Source organism: Leptosomus discolor, chromosome 19 (genome assembly GCF_034619465.1).
Source record: "Leptosomus discolor isolate bLepDis1 chromosome 19, bLepDis1.hap2, whole genome shotgun sequence".
NCBI classification, from domain to species: domain Eukaryota; kingdom Metazoa; phylum Chordata; class Aves; order Leptosomiformes; family Leptosomidae; genus Leptosomus; species Leptosomus discolor.
Window position 1 is genome coordinate 7,038,764 of NC_141409.1, and position 15,176 is coordinate 7,053,939.

Sequence of the window (15,176 nt, forward strand, 5' to 3'; positions counted from 1 at the left end):
TATAGCAGCCCCCAGCAGATGCTCCGACAGCCCCATTCCAGTTCCAGCTTCATCAAGCACCTGCACTGGCCCTGGGTCCTGCAGGGCACTGGGACACCCGTGATCACTACGCCTGAACAATAAAAGAGCACCCACGTGGTTAATCGCCTCCCCTCCACATTGGTGCCGAGCAGCACCTCCTGGATTTTCGGGCGAGCAGACAACTCCCTGCTCATCACCTGCCTTCCTGGCTCCCCTGAGAGCCATCGCAGCAGCTCAGGTGTCTCGCTCAGGTTTCAGCCCAGGCAGGCATCAACCACCTGCACTCCCTCTGCTTCTCCTCCATGATCCTATTTATCCCTTCCATGCAACATCCCCACAGCCACCCAAGCAAATCTCCTCTCCCCAGTCCACTTCTCCTACACAATAAGAGCCAGGGAAAGACAGAGAGGGTTTTCCCTTCCCCAGCGGTTTCCACTACAGCTAACCCCAGACAGGAGCCTGATGACTTGGGCACCAAGTCTGCCTGCACGGAGGGTGGAGCTCTGCACAGCTAAAATAGAGGGTATTGGTGGTAGCTGGGACAAGCAAATACCAGGAGGCTATAAAAAGCAGAGGTTATCCTCATTCCTTTGGCTTTCCATGCCAGTCTCTCCACACAGAGGCTTCCAACCCATCCCTTCATAAGCGACTATACACTAGCAGCATGTAGGCTCAACTCTCAGAGAAATCACAGGAATGGAAAAAACGCTCTCTCCCATCAACGCCCTGGCACAGAGACTGCCGGCTGTGCCTCACACCACCTGCACACGTGGGACCCGCTGGCGCCCGAGCCGAGGACGAGAGCTTGCAGAAGCGCCTCTCTGCATCCCCAACCACCCCGGGGGTGACCAGCAGGAAACCTCAACCCCTGCGGGCTGCACAGGGAAGCCAGGACAGAGCCCCAACTGCACAGGGCTTGGTCTCCTCCAGGAGGTGGACTCATTTGCAACTGCAGCAGGCGAGGCGGGTACCATCCACGGAGCAGCCCCTGCACACCGCTGGGTGCTCCTCTGCGCTCTTCCCCTGTATAACCTCCACCCTATTCACACACTTTTTAAATTCAGTATTTCAGAGTTCGGTGTGCCTGCACAAAGATAATCTATTGTTCTCCCTCGCTCCTCCTGGGGAAGAGCGAGCAATGCAATTTGCTTCTAAAAGCCCCTAGAAAAATCTGCTGATTAAAGCTAATAGAGGCTGAGGCTCCAAACAGCTTGATGTACTGGTGAGGTGTTGTTTTTATTTAAAACGCAATAGATTGCAATGTTTTTGGGAAGACATTGCTTCTGTTAGAAATTAACATAATTTAGTATTTGTCATTGGCTTGCTTGCCAAAGGAAGAGGAAATACTCAAAGGCACACCAAAATACAGAACTCAGCCCAAGTGGTTACACAATTAAATAGTTCCTGAATATGAAGCTTCAGGCATATTTAATGGACTGATCACAAGAAGGAAAGAAATACGATGTTTCCTTACTCTCCCGACCATTATCTGGAATTGCAGCAGGCAGATGCAGAATTCAAAGGGATGCTGTTAAGCAGCTCACTAGGGTTGACTTTTAAAGAGCTTTTGACAAGACCTAACATTAATCCAAATGTTGTCACAGTGTTCAAAATAAGAGCAAACAAAAAGCAGTTTGTTTTTATTTGCTTCTGAGCACTACCAGACAGATATTCCTGTAAGCAGGCAGGGGACAGGCAGAGCCAAGCAAGGAAGAGCAACTAATTTGGGGGAGATCTGCCATATAGCCTGAATATACATGTTCTGGGGATGTGCCCTATGAGTAAAACTTTACACGACCAAGCACTAGAGCTATATAATCTTCACCCTCCCAGGCCTCCTCCTGGAGTCCAGGGTGCTCTGTTTTACTCTCTCCTGTCCCTCGATCAAGCCTTTATCTTACTGACACCCTCCTCTTCCTCCCGACTGGCACCCTTCCACCCAGACTCCTATTTCATTTCTTTAATGGAGGTTTATTTCCCCAATGATTCTGCTAGAGCTCAATGCAGTATTTTGGGTCAGCGTCCCTTGATTTTATTCATTAGCTTAAAAATAACAGGAAAGCAAGCTATTTTTTTTTTAAAAAAAAAAAAAGAGATGGTTTTGGAAAGTTTGGTTTTAATGCCTCTCAAGCAGACCTTTTCTCAACATGTTACACATGGCACAGAGCCAAGTTCTGCATGTGCAAGAATTAAATCACTCAGCAAATATAAAGCTTTGCCTGTGGTCATTGCTTCCATAGAATAAAGCCCCCTTACAACACTCCTTTTCATAGCTCCAGTCCAGTAAAGACTGTCAGACACTTTTTAAAGCAAAGGTCAATGATATAAATGCCTTGAAACCGCAAAAAATAAAATCATTCTGTTAACAGACCAATTGTGCCCATAAAAATCCAGAAACTTGAAAGAAAAGACCCACAGTTTAATGCTTGCACAGTGAGAACTGAACTGGATTTTGAGTATCAGCCAGGAATTTCTTTTTTGGGGGAAGTGGGGGGGAAGGAGGGGGAAGGGAAGAGGGAAACATTTTGATGCAGCAACATCAATTGCTCAACTCCATTTCAGATGATTATTAACTCCACCGAAGCCAGCCAGTTTTTAGCTCTCACAAAAGAATTGATAGAAGGATGTGTCGGGACAAAAACAGACTTCCAGTGACAAAAGTGTCCTGCCAGGCTTGGTTTCTACCAGATTTTTATGAATATACTTACTTTAAAGACCGTGTAGGTAGTGTGTATCCATCGACTTTATATATGTTTCCCAATGATTAAAAACATCACTAGCACGAGAGATCCTGGCAGAAGGAGCAGGTAGTGATCAGCCGACCGGCAGGGATAGGGGCAGACCACGTGCAAGGCTTGGATCTGACGCCAAATGATCCAGTCCTCCAGGGGTGAGGGCTATACGCCAGGTTTGGGACCCCCCCAAGGCAGGAGTTCCTGCATCTAATTGCCTGCATCCCTTGGGCTTCGTGTTATGCTTTAGGATCTGCCGTCTCGACGCCTGCAGGGTGACAGCCCGGGGCTGCAGCACCCGCCGGCAGGAGGCGGTCACCCAGGGCAGCAGCACCCCAGCAGACACTGAGGGGGCTGTAAATAAAAGCAAAATATTGGGCAAGGGGAACAGCCTACACCCCAAAATACGCTTGCAAAAAAAGCCACTTCTACTCTGCAGAGCCCCCTTCCACTCCACCCAAGGGGAACAGCTAGAGGATGCTGGAAATCCCACCACTCACCGAGTGATTTCTGCCACTAGTGGCAACAAAACGTTCCCTGGGGTGGATTTTACATGGGACTGCAGCTTTACAGCTGCAGAATTTAAGGGGAACACAACAGGGATCCCCTCTCTGTGCCTTACTCTGGCTACTCTTGAAGAGGAAGATTGCAGATAGTTTTGACCCAACTTGGAAGTGTCCTAGGAGCAGAGCACGAAGAAAGGCGACACCTCCAAAATCCTGTCTCGTGCCCGGCCTGAAGCTGCACAGCACCCTGCAGAAAATTTTCTGCCAAGTCTGATGGCTGGGAAGGACACTCCGACAGGACAGGCTCTGCCTGGGAGCTTGGGCAATGCCCTAAAACCTTGCACTGCTCAGCACAAGACAGCACGGGAACCCAAGGCCTCACCACAAGGAAAAAAAAAAGCATTAAAATATCTGTGATCTGAGACAGATCACAATGTGCAGTTGCATCTGCAATGGATCTTCACTCCTCCACAGAAACATCCTTAAGTTAGCAGGGACATGACAGACACAAGATGGATGGGAAGACGGAGGACCACAGCCTCAAGGGCTGTTCAGAGGCATGCTGTGCACGGTTTAATGGTGTAACAGAAAACCCTCAGCAACCTCTAATTGTTTCATTTTTTTAATTTATTTTTTTTTTTTTGCAAGGAGGAGGGAAGGGATAAATTAATTTCAAATGTTTTCCCAGCTGCTAGAAAAACCTGGATGCCCAGCTGCCGTTGAGAGCCCAGGGGCTGCCTGACCAAGTCAGAGCCAGCCAAAATGGTACAGCACCAAGATTTTGTGCCTTTATTTTTAAAGTCTGAGACTGGTAAGATTTTGGGGCAGAGTCAGAGAAGGAGGGAGCTCCCACGGGTCTCAAACCAGGGCACACCATGCAGATGAGCCACACGAAAGCCCCCAACGTCTTTGAAGAAGAGCTTTGCCAAATACATTCACCAACTTCACCTTGAAGCACAGAGCGTACGTACGTACTCCTCACACCACAGCATCTCCCAGGACCACGCCACTTGCCAGCACCATCCCCACAAGAGCCAGTAAGGGGCCACACTGCCCTGAAAAAGAGGAAAGAGGGCTCCTGCCAGCCCTTCCCTGACCCGGCAGCACCTCCAGCTTCGCCTGCCTCCCTGCTCACTCCCAGCCACTGCCTTGTAATCCTCTGCTTACAGATATGCCCATCATTCATCCCAGCAGGGCCCGGAGGTGTTCCTGTAACATATACAATTAACAGCAATGTCAGCGCTCCGTCTGAATGAGGAAAAACGCGTTGCTGAACTACGAGCATCTGTAAAACAACCCCCATGAAAAGGCTTTGTCACACTTTGATGGAATAAGACAAAAGGATGCTGCACAAGATTAGGAGGATTTAGAAGAGATGTCGCTAAAAATGGTACGTTTCTCCAGTGAGCCCAGCTCCTTTTGTGCTGATTTTCTGTGATGTCTGACAGCAGCCAGGGGATAAATCTCTCTCGCATTTTCTGGGCAATGTAGAAAAGTTAACATTTGAAAGATAAACGCTCCAAGACACTTCCATGGAAAACCACGCTGTTAACACCCACCCTGAGCAAACCAAGAACCCTCGTAACCCACGTGTTGACTTTCCTTTAGGTCAATTCATTTGAATATCAGCATGCGGGGAAGTGGAGAGCGGGAAAAAGCCCCGTGTTGGGTTTCACCTCCCCGCTCCCTCGGCTCAAACCAAACGCTTTGGTGGAAGGGTTAGTGCCCCCACGGCCGAGCCCCATGCCCGCTGCCCCACCGCTCAGAGCTGCCTTTGTGGAGGGCAGAAGAAGCGGGGCTTTATTGCGGCGAACATTGGGCCATTGTGCGCCGCATTCCTCGCTTGGTGCCGGGGGACGGCATCTGTTTATATGGCAGCCCTCGACAGAGCGGGGACACTTCACAGCTCTGAAAGGCCATTCTGTAAGTGTCAAAGGGCCACCTTGTCTGGCCACCGCCGCCTCCACGGCCCCGTCTCCCCCGCCGAGGATGCCCCTTGTTGCTAGGAAAGCCGGGGAACTCCAGCCCGGGGCTGTCTCGTCTCCTCCGGGTGCCCTCCCAGCACCACCCGCCAGGACCTCAGTGATTGAGGAGGGAGGAAGCGATGGGAAGAGCATGATGGCCCTGGAGAGGGAGGTCAGATGGGGTCCTCTACGATTTGGCATAAGGAGGAGCAGCAAAAGCCTGACAAACAGCAAAAAAAACGGTGGGTCCCAGCTTCCCAGAGCATCCCCTGGAGATCACGGCAATGCAGGGACAGGACAGGCAACCTCAATGCAGATGAGGACACATCAATGGGGAAGGCAGGGAGGTGGTGGTGGTCCCCACTGGACACACCAGTTTTGCTCAATATAGTCCCTCCATCCCCCAGATCTCTACTGATGCCTCCTCTCAGGCAGCAGAAAAAGGTGCGGGCAACAAGCGCTGCCTGAAGTCAGGCTGGGTACCACCTCCCCCAAACCACAATTCAGCCATAAGAGCTTAAAAAGTTGAGCCAGTATTTTTTGAGGGCAGTCAATGTTTACCAGAGCAGCAAGTTTACAACAGGCAACACCAGAACGGCAAAGCCTGCTGGAAAAATCAGCAAAATCACAGGATTTCTGAGAAGCCACAATTACTGTAGGGGAGATGATAACAACCTACCTTCCCCTGCCGCTGTGTCCAGTCATTCATTCATTTCCCATCCCTGCCTGCAACCAAATATAAATGGGTGCAGGTACAATATTTACCTGCTTGTGGGGGAATAGGAGAGCTAATCATATGTAAAGGATGAGAGTCTGTAATAGGAGAGAGATTTAGATAATTGAAGCACACAGAAAAATATGCTCTAACGGGGTATTCTTCTGCTTTTCTGATGTCCACACATAACAATTTCCGCTACAAAAAAAATCTGGTCTCTGCAGTGTGATGCTGACAAGGCATTACTGGGAGATAATGAGCCACTGCTTGTGCTTAGCCGATCTATAAAAGGGACAACAATCTTTTTAAAATAGGGAAAGTGATGTGTGTGTGTTTTGTTTGGTTTTTGGTTTATTTAAAAAAAATAAGTCCTTGAGGAGTTGGGCTCCCAAGGTCTTGTCTCCAAAGGAGCAGTACCCAGTGTGGCTGGAAAATACAGTTCCCACGCAAAGAACAGACATTTCAGAAGTGTGATGACACTCTAAAGACAGAAAATGAAGATTTTTCCCTATGCAAAATGAGAACTCCACCGCCTTCCCCCAGATAACCTCCTGTGGTTGGGATGCGCAGAAGCCCTGGGAACACGAGGTCTCTCTCATCTCAAACCAGTGCCACAAGCACCCATCCTGCCCAGGCTGATGAAGCGCCAAAAAAACCTTCAATTACAAGGGATCTGCATTTTCTGACTAACAAAAAAACCCCACCCAAGCTCTGCCCCATGTAGCTTCATACCGTATGGTGGTCAAGGTGTGTCTAGTCTGTGACCCACCTGGGTGCTTCCCAACACCATCAGGACCAATGTTTCTTATCTCTTCCCCCTCTCCACAATCTCTTTCCATCTTTTCATATCCCATCACCTCTGCAAATCCAGCGTGCAGCTCCCCCTGCCCAGCTCCCCAAGCTCCTTCAGAAATCCCAGCCCTTATTCAAAGACCGTAACAAAGAACATTGTCCAGTGCCGCTGACCTTACTCTCACCAGCAATGCTCTTGCAAATCCATAGGAGTTGGGGTCACAAGATCAGCCCCTCCAAAGAGAAGCCCACTACAAAGAAGGCATACAGGGATGGTGACTGCCCAGCTAACAGCCCTCCCCTTGCAGCATCCCTGCTCCAGGGGACACCCGCGCATAAATGCTCTCAGGGACACTCTGCCCTTAATTCTTTCTCATATGAACACAAAGCACAAGTTCCCCTTGAGGGGGCAAAACACCTCTGAATTAACACTTTGGCATTTATATGCATGCTTTAACTTTTTTTTAAACTTTTTTTCTGAGCGGAAATGAGTGACAGGAGATCTCTCTAACATGACTTACGCTGAGCCTGCGGCACGAACTGTGCATGAACCAGGATCACGCGTTGCAGAGCTGTCTCCCGAGCCAGCAGTAAGGAAAGGCTGCTCCGTTAGCAAAGGAGCAGAGTGCTGCACACTTGGGCAAAGCTAACGTCACCTCCAAGCAGCACATCAGAGCCTCTGCTTCCCATTGCCCTTCTGCTTGCGGGGAAACTGAGGCACAGGTAGAGGGAGCAACTTTGACTGACAGACCTCAATTTAACATGCATCTGTTTTCATTAAGGACAATGGCAGCACATTATGTGTATTTAGCTTAGAGATTTTAAGGGAACTGGAAAAACCTAACACAGATTAGATGGTTAGCCCAGGTTTAGCTAAACATGGGAACCCTTAAACACCCACAGTGGCCACAAGTCTCCCCTTCCTCACTAGTGCAGGTAACGGTGCAACAGAAGTTGAAGGGTGCATCACCTTGCCTTCCCTAGAACACAGGTAAGTTAAAGACAAAAATCTCACAGGGAAATAGGGAATTGAGGGCTGAACTATTCTGCCAGGCAGCAACATCCCATAGCACCTTCTCTGCTTTGCAGCCCTCCTTCTCCATCCACATCCCAAATCGTGGGGTGCAAGAGCACCCATGTAGGGACAGTTGCTCGTGGGATAAACATGCTGGTCCTGTGGCTGTGGGGCCAGGCTTTGGAGAAAAGCCCCAAAGCCCTACACGCTGGGCTAGGAAAACCTCGAGCGGGTGCTTTGCAAGAGGTAAATCAGGGTAACACCATCTCTCCCTCCCTGCACTGGGGTGCAGGAAAGCCCTGCACCAGCGCACAGCAGATGAACGCCCAGACTGCTGGATCACACTGGGCTACCCTTGGCCAGTTTTCACCCATGTCTGCAGCCCAGTGTGGGGATGGCCAGCGACGCTAACAAGGTGAAAATAAACAAATGAAAGAAATGCAGAGTCACTTGAAATCTCCTGCTCACCAGCACTGTACCACACGCTGCCTCTTCCAGGCTGGGCTCTGCCTGTGTGCAGTCCTGCTCCTTTCAATAACTCAGCCCAAGGACAGCTTTACCCAGGGAAATTATTTCCGCCTGCATTTAAACAGCTGCGCCTGTGCAGCTCCTCATGTCAGCGCACGGCTGTTGCTTTGCAGCAGGGAAAGGCTTTCCCCCATCCAAACCCCTCTCCTCTCATCCCGCACTTCCCAGACAGAGCCCCGCCACGTCCCGGGGCTGCCAGCTCGCCCTGCCACGAGTCTGCTGGGGACACAAGCGGCATTTTTGGGCAAAGCTGCACCACAGGAACAGAGGGGCAGGGGTGTGCTGGGCACTGCACAAACACTGCGAGAAGCCACAGTGCTCTCACCGCCTCCCCGGCTGCTGTCCCCCCCAGACCACCTTTGCTGCCTCTGCCTTGGCTCCTTGTCTGGCCACAGGGAGCAGGAGATGAGAGTTCAGGCAGAGGAGTCTGCTCACAAAGAAAAAAGCAAAATAAATGCACAGGGGTGCAAGCCTGGGAGATACGGGCTGGCCAGCCTGGGCATGGCGACCTTCTCCAGGAACATCGCCTTCACCTCTGCCTCCTCCACCAGGTAGGGACATTCCTGCTCCGTCTGAGAAGGACAGATGGACAGACAGGACAGTATTCAACCGGAGGTGCCCAAAAGATGGTGAGAGAGATGCAGCTGGTGGGGGGCAGCTCCTGGCTGAGGCCATGGGCTGGGACCACCACCAGGCACCCTCCTGTCCCAGGCACTGTCCCCGAGGCTTTGCCATGGAAGCACAGCCCTTCCAGCTCCGCCTGTGCACCCACCCAAGTCACCATTCCTCATTCTCCACTACTCCATGACTTTGACCATGGCCCTTGAAACTTCAGCCTCTTTCCCCACCCTCCCTCTACGGACTACGAACACTTCCAGGCCACAGCTATCTTTAGCTAGTATCTACACAGCATCCAACCCACTGAAACGCGGTTTTATCTGAGGTTTCTAGGCGTTACCACAACAGGGACAACACACTCCCCCTCTCCGAGATGGGTCAGCCCTCCCCGCGCAGCCCAGGATTGCATCCAGCCCCACAGCGAGCTCCAGCTTCAACTACACACAGCTTTTCATCTAACAAAAAAAAAAATCACCCAAACCTCTGAAAATCCTCTGCCATCCCAGAGGGGGATCTGTGTGGATCTCCCCAGATAATCAAATTTAAAACACCACCAAAACAGACCTTTGATTAGCAGCCGTGGAGTCCATTCATAGCGACAGCATGTCAGGTCAATGTTCACTCCCAAAATCAACTGTCTGCCTCGGGAAAGGCTTTTTTTTATTTTTATTTGATGGTCTGCATTTGAGGTCTAGTTAATAAACAGTGTATTTGGGTGTGCCATCTGGCCAGCCACAGAGCATGCCTAGAAATAATACTAATAATCATCATATGGTGGTGCTTTAAAAGGCCGTTTTACAAAAGCCTAGGCAAGCTGATTGAAACCTATCAGGCATGTTTTGTGTGCCCCGAGAGCTCAGCCTTTAGGCAGTCTGCCTCCCAAATCAAAAAGGGTCAGAGTCCAAAATTACGCTGCTGTTTTACTCGGAGACTCATCTGAACAGTGGCTCTCTTTTTCTTAAGTCAGCAGGAATTAACTTGTGCAAGTCAGAGCTGGGCTGGTGCTTTTAAAAAAAAAGTACAGCTTACAGTATTTTTAACGTCAATGGAACAGAAGCTGTTTGCTGGTGTTGGGCAATGGTTGCGTGCCTCACCCCAAGCAGGGATTGCCTGGAGGGACACGCACCGCTCACCCAGGGACTCGGCGGCAGGTAGACATCAAACTCAGAGCCCCAGACCCAACATTTCCAGAACAAAAGTCAAAAATCTCATTCCTGGATTCACACACACACATCTCCTTGCAATGCAGAAGAGGCTCTCCCACCCACGGGGACAGACCCCAACGCAGGGGCTCACCCCGCGCCCCTGCCTCACCAGACTTCACATCCCGTTTATTTTCCCATACACATCACTACGCATGAGGCTGCCCATCTCACAGCCATACTGATGCCCCCAGCCCTACAACACAGACAACTGACCTAATTTTCCTCTTTTTAAACACCCAGAGGTCATCTCCGTCTGCAGCAAACCCCACTGAGCAGGGAAGAGAAACACAGAGCAATCTCTGTTAACATCGGTCCTCCTCCCCGAGTCTTCCTCCAAATTTTGCCACCCTGTGCTGCCTCTTCTAAATGCCTGAGGATAAGCATTTCCCACATCCCTCAAGGCTGTAAAACGGTGCTGAAGAGGAGAAGCTAGGGAGGTCCCCTGCCATTTCTGGGTCCACACACGTTGTGGCTGGGTGTGACATCTCACTACGTGCACGATCTCCACCTCGTCCTCCTTCATGACTCGAAGCATCTCAGCTGAAGTTCCCAAGGGCGTTTCCTGGCTCACACCACACAGCGAGACGTGGGGAGACATCACCTACATCCCTGCTTTGCCTGCTGCCTGGTGACTCAGTCAGGGCAAGAACACTCCCTCTCAGTTAACCCAGCTGCTCCAGTAGCACCTCCCTCCTCTCCCAGCCCTCAAAGATAGGATTTGCCCCATCTGCCTTTCTGCCCAATTTGCCTTTCCAGTAGATCTGACCAAGCTCAGATTTTCCAGTCTGTGGCAAACCCTGATGCTTCAGGACACATCTTCCCATACCTAAAACAAACAACCACTAAAAAAAAAAAAAAACAAGTGAAAAACTCTACACTCTCCACCCCCAAGAATCACCTTTTTTAGTAAGAAGGTCACTCTAGCCAACTGGAGCATTGCTTTTAAGTTCTGATTTTTCACAGAGCTTATGCAAACACAAAAATGCATTGAAACAAAAAGGGAGGACATCAACAAGGGGTTTGGATGTTTGGAACAAAAAATGTATTAAATAATTACAAAGAGCATGTCCCTGCAGAACATTTCAATTCTGACTCAGCCCCAGCCTTGGCAGGGAAGTGCAGGTGTTCAACACACACTGAGCCTGGACCAAACCCTAAAAGACAACAAGGCTGACGCCAGCACAAGGCAACCAGCACAGCAGCAGCCCACTGCATCCACACACAGGTATCGCTTCCCTTGCGGGGACCAGGAGAAGGGTCAGGGGCTTCAAGAACACCTTTGCTGCCAACTTTCTGGTGGCAGCAGGAGAAGGGAGCCCGGGAAGGCTGGAAGTCGCTACAGGGTGGTTTGTTGCGGGGGGGGTCTCCTCCAAGGAGAGACCTTGCAACTTGCAGCCCCGTGAGCACGAGCAGGGGACCCAAAGGGTCAGGGTGCTGCTCAGACCGTTCTTTGCAGGAGCACAGAGACACCCTCAACTCAGCAACAAATCTTTTATGACTGACAGATCACTGGTTGGAAAAAAGAATAATTGCGTGCTGGCTTTTAAAAGGCAAGATGTGAGGGTGGGTAAGGTAGAATGAAGAGGAACACGTTCATCACACAAGTGCTCAAAGCATCAGCTACGGCAACTTTCTTAACACAGCAAAGGAGAGGAGCTGGCAGGGTTAAACACCAGGCAAGGCAAGGGCAGAGAAGAAAGCTTCGCCTGCCCCTGGCGTAACAAACATCCCTTTGGAAAACAAACCTCTCCAAAGCTCCTCCGCTCCCCTCCTGAGCTCAGGCATGAAGGCAGTCCTGCCTGATAGGGACTAACGGATGCACAAGGCATTAGAGGAGAGGTTCTGCTTCCGTACAACTCAGAAATGCAAGTTCACTCCCTTGTGGGTTGCCGGGGCTTTTGCCACAGCTATGGGTATTTTTATAATCCAGATCTTGAAAGAGAGGAAAAATACGCTTCATGAATTTTTATAAGGCCAGCTTCCTTCCTGCTTTTTCTTTTCTTTTTTCTTCCTTTTTTTGTTTTTAAAAAATACTAGCACCAGATGACAAGATCCATTCTTGCCTCATCTGCACCCCAAATCCCAAAACACCCCCAAATCTCCCAACGTCACGCACCCGACCCCCCGTAACCCCGCGAGGCTCAGCGAAACACCGCCTTACTCACTCATCACACTGGGTGCTGCTGGAGCCGCTGGGGCTGCAGCCACAGGGACGGCACCGCTGGCTCCTCTGCTCCAGGTAGAACCCCTGGGCGCAGCTCTCGCACTGCAGCCCCGCGTAGCCTTCGAGGCAGGGGCACTGCCCCGTCGTGCCGTTGCATTCGGCCGCGCTGGCGCTCCCCACGGCGCTGCAGTTGCACAGGTCTCCTGCAAGAGGAAAGAGAAGCTGAAACCGGGGTGCTGGGGGCACGGTGCTGGGCAAGACCCCGAGCGGGGGCACTGTCAGCTCAGCTGCCCTCCTTTTGCTCCCCCCAGGTTGGAAGCATCGTCACTATAAGGATGATATTTGATTTAAATTGTTGAGATGATTAAAAAAAAAATGTTGGGAGCACCCCATGGTTTGAACGCCTATGGTTCAAGTTTCAAATCTGACTCCAAAAGAGAGCGAGAAGATGGGGGTATAACTACTTAAATACGTACATCTGTAGCTGTATATAGTGTCTGTGTGCATATACACACACACACTCATGGTGGTTTGGTTACGCGACTCCAGGAGCTGACAAGTGCTCACTGTCATCATATTAGGATAAAATCAGCAATAGGTGGCAAAATCACTAATTATAAGATCCACCATTTCACACCAGTGGAACACCCCTGATTTACTCACGAGCTGGTCCTTACGACATGGGACATACACAACACACCTCCATGACGAACTGGCACCAGCATCTCCCACTCCTGAAGGATGGAGGCAGAATCCCCCGACCAGGAGCTGGGGGAGTGGAGGAGCTGCAGGCATTTGGGCCGATGTCAGGGGTCCCCACTGAAAATCTGCTCTCAGGGGAGCACGGGAAAACAGATTTAAAAACTGGGGTGGCAGAGCTGGGGGCAGGACAGAGACCTCCTGGCTGCTGCCCTTCGCTACCTAAACCCCACCTCTGACCCCGTGGTGAGTGGGGATGGCTCAGGAACCCAAACGTGTCCTTTGGAGACATCCCTTATTTAAAAGGGATATGGAAAGGATGCACTGAGCAGATGCTTTTTTAAGACAGAAGCAAATCTTTTGATCAAGTGATGAATTCCCAGTCCCTCCGCACATTATTTCTCATAATACCACCTCTTCAGTGCGTTTGCAGCACCAAACGCACTGAAGAGAACAGCCTCTCCCCAGCAATTTGTTTCTGCCAAGAGCTTTATCTCCATTCCTTCATAGCTAAATATTTAGTGCCTTAATAATTTAAAGTCTTTTTCTGCCAAGACTGAATTATAAACAAGGATTATTTGCAGATATAGTGCATAAAGCATCAGGGGCTTTACGCAACCACTGGTATTTGTTATTCCCTGAGAAAAGCCAGTATTCAGGGCACTTCACGGAAAGGGTAGAAGCCAGGTCCCCATCCCAAGAAAACTTGACTTAAACAAAGCTCCAAGCATGTCAAGAAGACCCAACACTAACGATCTATGTCAGCACGAGCATTTCAGATTAATTTAACATTTATGTCATACACTTGTGCTCCAATCCAATGGAAAAGGCCTCAGCCTGGATCGAACCACGCTTAAAACCTACTGAGTGAATAAAAATTAATTTATGAATATGTAAGTAATCTGCTCCAACTGGACCACACTGAAGACCTCACAGTATCTTTGGAAACACAAGCTACACGGTCTCCCGCATCACAGCAGCATTGTAACGGCTCCCCAGTGTCCGTCCTTTCTGGGGAGCAGCCCTCGCACTGGGCATGTTCGCCGGTGGACTGCAGCCGAATGGGAAGGCAGATTATAGAGCACTAAATGAACATAGAACCACAAAAATAAGTGACTTTTCAAGGAACACATGAGCCAAGTGGGAGGAAGGATCCCCCTCTCCCCAAAGAGGGACCATGCAGAAGCTGCAGGACCCCTCTAACCAACAGTCAGGCTGCAGCACCTGGCTGTTAAATAGCTCCCGGTGCTTTTATTTTTCATCAGTTTTCTTCCAGCACACACAGAAATGTGAGTTATTTAGCTTTGTTGCTCTATCAATACATGCACGGTATCCCCACAGAAGTCATCGTGTACCTATACACCTGTGAAATCGCACCTAAATTTTCTTCAATCTGAACTAGCAAATAGGACAAATGCCTCAAGATCTGCAATTATCCACTTCAGCAGCCTCTTCACATAATGAACCAAATTCCCATCTCAATTATCCAAGTGGAACCTTATGGATTTGGGCACTTGGGCTTCTCCCAGCCAACGCAAGCCACAAAAACTTCTTAAGCAAAAGCACTTTGGAGTTTGTCAAACATGCATCAAAACAAGTTTGCCTTTCAAAGCTCATTATGTGCAATGCCATTAGACCTGCTAGACTTGAAGAAAACAAGCACTGTATCAGTTCTAACGGCAATGTGATGCACCGAGAGAGCAGTTCCAGCACGGCAGCGATGAGCTGCTCTGCATGGAGACCACCTTCGTGCTGCAGGAGCATCGCAGCCAGAGCCACCACTGGCTGCACGCCGAGTCCATCCCGATGCTCCAGCAGCACCGAGAGCTGAGCTTCTTCATCTGGAAAGCCACGGATGCTATAAGTCAAATTCCCATTCAAAATTCTGCCGTCCTGCTGGCATGTGTGCGATGGGAAAGAGTTCCTTCATGCTGATGGGGATGACCCGTAAGCACTGCCCTGATCCTGCCCTCTCCATCCAGCAAACCAGTGCCAGTGGACATGGCTCACCAGGAGCCACCAGAGCCCTAAAGAACATACAGGCACAGCCAGTACCTGGGCACATTGCTGGGAAAATTAAATAGCCTGTGAGAGCCTGAACGGCCCTTAGTGAGACAGGGCTGTGCTGTAGTAGCTTAATGGACTTGGTTTTGTGGCCCTGGTTGCACTAGGGGAAAAACGAGGGCTGTCCCCAAACATATTATACTGACAGGAGAG

At 50.1% G+C, this 15,176-nt stretch overlaps 1 protein-coding gene across 1 annotated transcript in view; it reads right to left on the reverse strand.

Moving 5' to 3' along the window:
* Positions 1–15,176, reverse strand: part of MEGF9 (multiple EGF like domains 9) — a 50,765-nt gene that overhangs the window by 9,985 nt on the left and 25,604 nt on the right. Inside the window, exon 2 of the mRNA XM_086475830.1 lies at positions 12,262–12,463. Coding sequence (XP_086331956.1) covers positions 12,262–12,463 — 202 coding nt within the window. The remainder of the gene's footprint in view (positions 1–12,261; positions 12,464–15,176) is intronic.